Consider the following 9,381-nt stretch of genomic DNA (forward strand, 5'->3'; position numbering starts at 1 on the left):
GATCAGTTTTAAGTGATTGTGTAAAGGGGGAAGTAATGACCGATGGAGCTCTTGGGTTCCACTGTACGTCCGCTTCCAACTGTTTTAAAAACCAGAGCTCCATACTGGTGTAAAAAGTTGGGTAGGCCATCACAGAGGAGAGTGACAAGTGCCGATGCGCCCAGGCACTGCTCAGCATACTGTGCCAGCTAATTGCCAAACACTTACCATTACGGGAGCTCATGGTGGGCGTAGAAATTAGTTTTTTTTTCCAGTGTCTATAAACCTATATATCAAATTATAAATAGGGAATAAAAAAAAAAATACAAAAACATGTTTATTTTACTGGCACTTAGCTTTCAACATGCATTTATTATATGTGGTGCCCCAGTAAAGCGTAGTATAAATAGTTAAACAATTGATCATTTTAATGACCTGTTGTGCGATATTTAGATCGCTATTATCTGTACTTAGGGGAAATTCATATAGAAACGCAGATGGAAAGTTGTTATATTTTATACAAGTAGGACTTGTGCATAGCGGACGGCGCTGTATACTATTATACTATGTAACAAAACAGTATTCCAAGTTCAAATGCTGTCCCATGAAAAAAAAAAAAGATGAAGCACCTCAATATCATATAAACGTAAAAGCAACAATTTCATTGGTAAAAACTGCCAATCAGATTGGGAGGATGTCATTGCATGGTGACAGGGTCTAAACGAAGGTTTTTGAAAGCGGAGTCGTCCAACTTATCCGATCGTTGCATGCAGGGGAACAGCCTAAATACCCAGGAGTATTATTCCTACTCATGATTCACAGACCAGCTTTATCTGGAAGATCAGGCCATTGTGGTATGCTACATATGGAGGCCATCCACAATCAGGCGATCTGACCTTCAAAATGTGACCTGTTTGCGTGGCTACATTGGTTGCTGGTTCGGTCGTTCATCAAACAAAACAATTGTCTAGTCACGGCACTCTGGACCAGAACATATTTGAAAGGGAGATCTCAGAGAGTGCGGCTTGCCATTGGACTTAGGCCTGATTCTGAGCAGCACACTATGCCAATAGAACCGTTCTGCGCAGAGATGTAGAACAAATTTGTACGCAAGAAGTGTGGCTTTTAGTGGCCGTTCCCAGGAGATAACGGGGAGTGGCTAGCAAGACGTGGGCGTGTCGCTGACCGCGGCTTGCGTCAAATCACGCCCAACTGCTCACACAGTACGCTGTACTTGGACGGAGAAACTACACCTGCCATAGACTGGTGCAACTTTCGATGGTGCGTCCGATGACTGCACAGAGTCGGATTTTCACAGACCCGAGGGACTGTGGGCTTCATTCAGAGGCGGCCGTACGGTCTACGACCGCCTCAATGTTTGTCCAGTGCGCATGAGGGAGCCGGCTCCTTCGTGCGCATGCGTGAGATCCGCTACGACCGACAGCGCCGGTCGTAGCGGGTCTCTTTCCAAAGGGGGCGAGCTGTCGATGTTGATTGACAGCTCGCCCCGTTTGGAAGGCGGGCCGGGGGGGTGGCAGCCCAAACGGAGGCGTTCCCATGGGAACGCCTGCCGTTTGGGGGAGGCCCCACTGACATCACTAGTGATGTCAGTGGAGAGCTTCTGGCTCTGACAGAGCCAGAAGCTCTCTGGGGCTTACGACAAGTGAGACCCTTCCCTAGGGTCTCGTCGTAAGCCCCGATGGTCTATGACCATCGCGACCATCACCCTAGCGGTCGTTAGAGCTGTGGGTGTAAACCCACAGCCTAACGACCGAAACAGAGGCGGCCGGCCAGGATGCAAGCGGCCGCCCAGTTTCTGAGCGACCGCTTGCAGCCTCCGACCGCCTCTGAATGAGGGCCTGTATGTGGGCATCTTGGTCTTAAAGAAAACAGCATAAAGACGCACCCATGTGCGATTCAGAATCAGGTCCTTAATGTGCAGTTAATCAATAACAATCCACGTTTCTCAAGACCTCGTTCCAAAAAGCTCTTGGACTTTAACCAAGTCTGGTACTTCACAAAAATTTGATCACAGACCTTAATCCTCCCCGGCATGAGTATTTCGATGTTCGCTTAGTTCGGACATAAACGTTACCCCACCATCAGAAGATGGGTATGGTTTCTGCCTCATGTGGGTTCTCTGATGCTTGGCGAGTCCCGATTTGCAGGCAAAGCACTTCCCACATTCCGGACAAGGGAACGGCCTCTCCCCCGTGTGAACCCTCATGTGCTTTACAAGGTCCGAGCTACTGACAAAACTTTTCTCACACTGCGAGCAAGGAAACGGCTTCTCCCCGGTGTGGATCCGGCGATGCCTTGCCAGGCTGGAGCCGGTATTAAAGCATGCCCCGCAGTAGTAACAAGAGTACGGCTTTAGTCCCGTGTGTATCCTCTGGTGTATGGCCAGGTCTGATTTACTGCCGAAACATTTCTCGCACTCGGGGCAGGAGAAGAGTTTTTCGCCCGTGTGGGTGATCTGATGCCGAATGAGGACGGAGCTGGTGGTGAAGCTCTTGCCGCAAATGGAGCAGGTGAAAGGTTTTTCCCCTGTGTGTGTTCTCCTGTGAAACAGTAGCTGAGATTTATAGGAAAAAGATTTCCCGCACTCAGAGCAAATCAGGATCTTTCCTTTATGGGTTTTCTGGTGCTTGAGTAGGTCTATGTTGTTGCTGAAGCTTTCCTCGCACTCGGAGCAGCTAAAGATCAGGCCTGTCCTTGGACCTGTCGGTGTGGTAAATATATTCTGTCCTGGTGTCCTCGCGATGGGAGCATAATTGCCGCAGTGTGTGAGGCTTCCTTCATACGATATTGGCTCCTCCTTCACATAAATAGCTCCAAGGTCTGTGGCCACATAAGCATCAGTGTCACCGATATTTTCTTCTTCAGAAGAGTCCAATTCCTCCTTATCGAGGACAGACGTAATTTGCATCTCACTATGATCATCGAGGATTCCCCCTTCACAAGAGACCGATTCCCCCTTATCGATGGCAGCTGTAATTTGCGTCTCGCTACGATCCGTGAGGATTTCACCGTCACCAGAGACCGATTCCCCCTTGACCAGAACAGATGTATTTTGCACCTCCGTATGAAGTTTTGCGTCTGTGAGGCTTCCATCTTCGCGCAACAGGGTTTCGTCCTTAACCGGAGCAGATGTATACTGTGTGTGTCCCGTGTCGCTGTGTGTGAGATCTCCATCCGCCGTGACAACTTTCACAGAAATGGTCATCGCTTCCTCGCACGTTGTGGGAAGTTTGAGTCTATTGTTTTTGACCGTACTGTTTTCTTCTGTTAGGTAACCGCGGGAAATAGTAGGGGTGTGAAATTTACCATGTGTACTTCTGGCCTTGGGTAAATCTGTCGGGGAAAAAAAAGCGCATTACAATTCATTAATAAAATCTAGCAACATCTGAGCCCCGGTAACCATAAAATAAATGACAGGATAAATCCGCGATCACTTTCAAATTAAATCCTGGACTAATTGTGAGTCTGTGTGTGTGTGCAAATAAAAGTTACATAGGTGTATAATGGCAATTGTGCAAGAAGACTGGTAGTACTTTACGCAATGAAAAGCGTGAAGCAGTGTGTGAGAGGAAAGGAAGGGGGGTGTAGTCAAAATGTCGACATGTGCAGAATGTCGTCATGTATAATGTCGATATTCTACATGGACCGGTAGCAGAAGGTTAAGGTTAGGCAACAGAAGGGGGGGATTAGGGTTAGACAACAGGAGGGGAGGTTAGACACTCGGCAAAGGGTTATCGGTAGGCACTAGGGAAAGGGTTATGGGTAGATACTCGGTAAAGAGTTATCGGTAAGCACTATGGAAAGGGTTATGGGTAGACACTTGGGAAAGGCTTATGGGTAGGCTCTAGGGAAAGGGTTATCAGTAGGCAATGGGAGGGTATGTTAGGGTTAGACAACTGGAAAGGAGGATAGGGTTAGGCACTTGGAAATCGGTAGGCACTAGGGAAAGGGTTATGGGTAGGCAATGGGAGGGTATGTTAGGGTTAGACAACTGGAAAGGAGGATAGGGTTAGGCACTTGGAAAAAGGTTATCGGTAGGCACTAGGGAAAGGGTTATGGTTAGGCAATGTGAGGGGAGGTTAGGGTTAGGCACTAGGGAAAGGGTTATGGATAGGCAACGGGAGGGGAGGTTAGGGTTAGGCTCTCGGGAAGGGGTTATGGGTAGGCAACGGGAGGGGAGGTTAGGGTTAAGCATTAAGGAAAGGGTTATTGGTAGACAATGGGAGGGGAGGTTAGGGTTAGGCACTAGGAAAAGGGTTATGGGTAGGCAACAGGAGGGGAGGTTAGACAACAGGAGGGGAGGATAGGGTTAGGCACTAGGGAAAGGGTTATGGGTAGGCAATGGGAGTGGAGGTTAGGGTTAAGCACTAGGGAAAGGGAAGAGAGGTTAGGGTTAGGCAACGGGAGTGGAGGTTAGGGTTAGACAACAGGAGAGGAGGTTAGGCACTAGGGAAATGGTTAGCACCGCTGGATCCGCCGGACGTTCTCATCAGCTGACCGCAGGACCCAGAAGGCATAACTTAAACCGCCAGACCCTCCATACTATGTAAGTCACCACTAAACCAGCAGGGACGTTTTGTCGACATTCTAACAAAGTGGACATGATGAATGTTGACATGACATTATGGGGGCGATTCAATTGTTAATTAGCCGCAGCTATTACTTCTGTCTGATGGAGCAAATCAATTGTTGCTCCCTTTGGGTGTGAATTCCTGCAGCTGCACACAATTCTGTTCTTTCTGTAACCCTTTCTGAGTATCCTGAGGAACACCTACCAGAAGGTAAGAGCCACCAGTGCAATCTACAATTTCAATCAGGTAATGGTGCAAAGTTACCCAACGCTCTGTTACATTCAAGAGTCGGTGACCATATATCATACTGAGTGTCTGTTTTCCTCTTTTTTTTTTTGGTAAAATAGCCCACACATCCTGAGACCAAAAGTCGGAGAAGCGATGAGACACTCCCAACCCTTATAAACACACATAACGAACTATATATGTCCTCTTACCAAGAGGTATCTGCGGTTGGTGGCTCTCCATCGCGTTCTTGTAATGATTCCAGTTTCCTTCGAAAGATGCCTATAAAAATAAAAAGTTACAACCTGATAAAAACCTGACACACACAATGATACAGTCATCACCCAGACACATCCCCTGGTGTTACTGTATAATGTCCCATTCCCAGCAGTCACCTGTACGGTCAGCAGCTGAATGATCTTGTTGGTGAGTTCCAGGATCTTCTGGTTGTTGTCTCTCTCATGTATCAGTTGAGGCACCGTGATGGGGCTCTGGGTCCTGCTGGCGACTGTGACGTTCTCACCGTACTTCTTCTTTACAACTATACAGTCCTATGTATCGGCAGATATGTTAGTAAACACTGTTGAACAAGATAAACATTACGAGAACAACATAAAGCCTTCCCAGATCATGATAATATGTGCAGATGACACCTTTTGGAACAAAGATTCTGGCTCTACTCTTGAATGAAGGATAAGAGACTCATAAATCTAGACTACCATCGAATTGATCATTTATTTAACCAAAACTACTATTTATTACTCCAAGATGGCACGGTCAGTGACTAGACTTGCACGTCCTTTAAACATAAGCCCTTACGTGAAAATCTACTGAGAAGGTCCACAAGGGCCTCTTACCATCCAGGAGGTGGAGACAGCCAGAGATCACGCTGCTATGGGTAAGAATCTGAACAATTCGATAGACCTGAATTAACCAATTTGCAGAACTTTACGATGATGAAGACTTAAGAGACTAGTGTGGACTTTCCAGAAATATTTTGAGGGCAATGATTTCAAGATAAGGAAAATCGATTCACAAGCTCAAGCTTCAAGCATATTACCAACCCATTGGCCTATCCATGGGTGCCTAATGGTGCTATCGGAAATTAAATCTCCTTACTTTTGTTATATAATAAACTCAATTATTTTGTTGTAGGGTCTTGTACTGTTAATTATAAATTATACTTTGTTAGCTGCAATGGAAGTGTAGCTGTAACTATGATTTGCTTTATTATAACTATCTATACTGCTGTGAGAACCCTTGACTTACAGAAGCTATTTATATTTTAGCATTATTGCAGAGATGTGGAAATGTGTCTGTAAGAATGGCCTTTCTAGTATGGGCATAATCTTAGATACATGCTTGCAATTTATCACATCTCATCAGTGCAAGATAATCAATTAAAAATTATGCTGTGTAGGGCTCGGACAAATAATGCGCCCATTTAGGCCATAGTGAGTTAGATGATGTCTAGACTACAAATGAGGCAGTTCAACCCTTCTTTTTTTAAGGAGATATCCCTATAACATTCCTCTTAATTCCTCACCATATGTCTGTTCCCTATTTTATTAATAGATTCAGTAGTGATGTATCTCAGACACTCCTAGATCCCCTCACCTTCCCAGTCAAGTTCCTGTGTTAGTAATAGATATAATAGTGATATGACTGTGACACTCCCAGACTCCCTCACCTCCCCAGTCAGGTCCCTTTGTTAGTAATAGAGATAAGAGTGATGTCACTGTGACACTCCCAGGCTCCCTCACCTCCCCAGTCAGGTCCCTGTGTTAGTAATAGAGATAAGAGTGATGACTCCCTCACCTCCCCAGTCAGGTCCCTTTGTTAGTAACAGAGATAATAGTTATGTCACTGTGACACTCCCAGACTCCCTCACCTCCCCAGTCTGGTCCCTGTGTTAGTAATAGAGATAATAGAATAGTGATGTCACTGTGACACTCCCAGGCTCCCTCACCTCCCCAGTCAGGTCCCTGTGTTAGTAATAGAGATAAGAGTGATGACTCCCTCACCTCCCCAGTCAGGTCCCTGTGTTAGTAATAGAGATAATAGTGATGTCACTGTGACACTCCCAGACTCCCTCACCTCCCCAGTCTGGTCCCTGTGTTAGTAATAGAGATAATAGTTATGTCACTGTGACACTCCCAGACTCCCTCACCTCCCCAGTCATGTCCCTTTGTTAGTAATAGAGATAATAGTGATATGACTGTGACACTCCCAGACTCCCTGACCTCCCCAGTCAGGTCCCTTTGTTAGTAATAGAGATAATAGTGATATCACTGTGACATTCCCAGACTCCCTCACCTCCCCAGTCAGGTCCCTGTGTTAGTAATAGAGATAAGAGTGATGTCACTGTGACACTCCCAGACTCCCTCACCTCCCCAGTCAGTAGGTAGATGATCTCCAGGGTGATGTTTAATATTCTCTCAGTCACATGTCTTCTGTCCTTGTCCATTCTCTGTGTGGCAGTCGAATGGTCCATCTAGGACTCTTTAATAGGTGTCACGTGAGCCCTGACGAATGTATTTTCTTTCTCGTCCCTCCTGGAAAGAATTATATAAAAATCGTCATTCCATTTATTTCTCATGGCACCACTTGTATATGAATAATATGCAATTTAAGCAACCTGATTATACTTTTTGTGAAGAGATATTATAAATTGTATGCACCCAATCCCCATTTCTAATCTTTGCCTTTCTCTATATTGTGTTTTTTTTTATTCATAATATATAAAGATAAAATGAGGCACCTTGATGTGGTTATAAAGTCTCTCCTATAATCAAGGCTTTATATAAAAATATGATCAGTTCTTGAAAGGTGTTTACAACTGATACTGGAACACACATATTACAGGAGGTCAGGGGTAAACAGGTGTATTGATATCCTCACTGGGATACATGAAGTCAGGGGTACACAGGTATTTAGCTCCCCACACTGGGCCACACATAATACAGGTAGTCAGGGGTACACAGGTGTATAACGCCCCACGCTGGAATACACATAATACAGAAAGTCAGTGGTACACAAGTATATAGCTCCTAACACTGGGGCACACATAATACAGGAAGTCAGAGGTACACAGGTATATAGCTCCCCATAATGGGACACATAAAATAAGGAAAGTCAGGGGTACACAGGTATATAGCTCCCTATAATGGGACACATTTAATAAGGGAAGTCAGGGGTACACAATATAGCTCCCCATAATTGGACACATAGAAAAAGGGAAGTCTGGGGTGCAAAGGTATATAGCTCCCCATAATGGGACACATATAATAAGGGAAGTCAGGGGTACACAGATATATAGCTCCCCACACTGTAACACACATACAACAGGTAGTCAGGGGTACACAGGTATATAGCTCCCCATAAAGGGTCACATATAATAAGGGACGTAAGGAGTACACAAGTATATAGAGCCCCACACTGTGGGAAATATAAATATGGAAGTAAGGGGTACACAGAAGTATTTTGCCCCTGAAACAATTCAACAAGACAGGGGGCGCCCTGGGGTAAGGGTAAGGTAGTCATGTGACCCTCCCTGCTGGTCATGTGACTTCTGTCACTGGGGTAGAAGAAGCCGCCACTGACCTGGAGCCGCTGCAGCCTCGGGAACACGCAGGGAAGGGAAGTCAGCTGCTGCTGCAACTTCACTTCCGGGTTTTGCGTCCCAGGCCACTTCCGGGTTTTGCGTTCCACAGTGCCCGCGGAGACTGCTGGGGGATGTAGTCCGGTCTCAGAACTCACGGCAGTGCTGATTACACCGCCCGTGGGAACAGATCACGTCTCACATGACATCATATAATCTATACAACGCACAAATGGGAAAATGCAAAACATGAAAAATAAGGTTGTCTGTCAAACTAGTCCACAATCAGTCAGTGGTGTATTAAAGGTGCCCACACACATACCGACTTTTCATCCAATTAGGCCGATTTCGACGAATCGTGACGATGAATCGTGTAAAAAAAGTACAAATCGTGAGTTTATATTCACGAGCACGATGCTGATGCGCGTCCCCGCTCGTCGTTCATCGCATCCTCTGATCTGCCGTGCTGTAGGGCAGATCAGCCAACCATGAACACGATGGAAGCCGATCGTGAGGGTTTTTTCCCTCACGATGAATCGTACGATTAATCGCACAACGTGGAATTTGACAGGAGCCTGGACACGCCCCATCGCCATCTTGTGCAGCATCGTGTATGGAGCAAGACAGTTGCACATTGTGGAGCCTGCACACTGGATTCTTGTTTTGGACAATTTTTGGTGAGTATTGGTACAGTTTAAATACAACCACACTGACCACCAATATGTGCTCCCCACTGCCCACCAATGTGTGCCCCCAGGTAATAAATGCATGACCCAGCCACCGCCCGCCACTCCTCCTCCAGTTAGGAAACTGTAAAAATAGTTAAAAAGGGGTTAAAACACGACTATAATATTTTTTTTATGTCTTTTTTCCCTATATAGACTCCCACCCAAGACCCTGATTTAGCATCCACACCGGACCTCAGTCTGCTGGGTGGTGACAGTGATCCGGAGAATAGCACACAAGTGGAAACTCCACTTCCAC

General features: G+C 46.0%; 1 protein-coding gene across 2 annotated transcripts; it reads right to left on the bottom strand.

Annotated features, from left to right (window-relative positions):
- Positions 1-1,787: 1,787 nt before the first annotated feature.
- Positions 1,788-8,486, bottom strand: LOC148507980 (uncharacterized). 2 transcript variants are annotated; one of them, XM_088445117.1, is made up of 5 exons: positions 7,558-7,904; positions 7,186-7,351; positions 5,192-5,347; positions 5,009-5,078; positions 1,788-3,333 (listed from the first exon to the last, which is right to left on the bottom strand). In XM_088445117.1, the coding sequence occupies exons 2-5, from the start codon at positions 7,288-7,290 to the stop codon at positions 2,018-2,020; spliced, it is 1,647 nt and encodes a 548-aa protein (XP_088301243.1). In that variant the 5' UTR covers positions 7,291-7,351; positions 7,558-7,904; the 3' UTR covers positions 1,788-2,017. The 2 variants fall into 2 exon arrangements, with proteins under 2 accessions (XP_088301243.1, XP_088301242.1); XM_088445116.1 differs by lacking the exon at positions 7,558-7,904 and adding an exon at positions 8,400-8,486 and having other exon boundaries at positions 1,789-3,333.
- Between the last annotated feature and the right edge of the window lie 895 nt (positions 8,487-9,381).

Source organism: Taudactylus pleione, unplaced genomic scaffold, assembly GCF_031769625.1.
Source record: "Taudactylus pleione unplaced genomic scaffold, aTauple2 ptg000377l, whole genome shotgun sequence".
NCBI classification, from domain to species: Eukaryota; Metazoa; Chordata; class Amphibia; order Anura; family Myobatrachidae; genus Taudactylus; species Taudactylus pleione.

Coding starts and splice junctions, on each gene's coding strand:
- LOC148507980 (XM_088445117.1), bottom strand. CDS start 7,290: ATGGACCATTCGACTGCCACACAGAGAATGGACAAGGACAGAAGACAT. Junction 5,079..5,191: donor TTCAGCTGCTGACCGTACAG/GTGACTGCTGGG, acceptor TTATTTTTATAG/GCATCTTTCGAAGGAAACTG. Junction 3,334..5,008: donor CCAACCGCAGATACCTCTTG/GTAAGAGGACAT, acceptor TTTCCCCGACAG/ATTTACCCAAGGCCAGAAGT.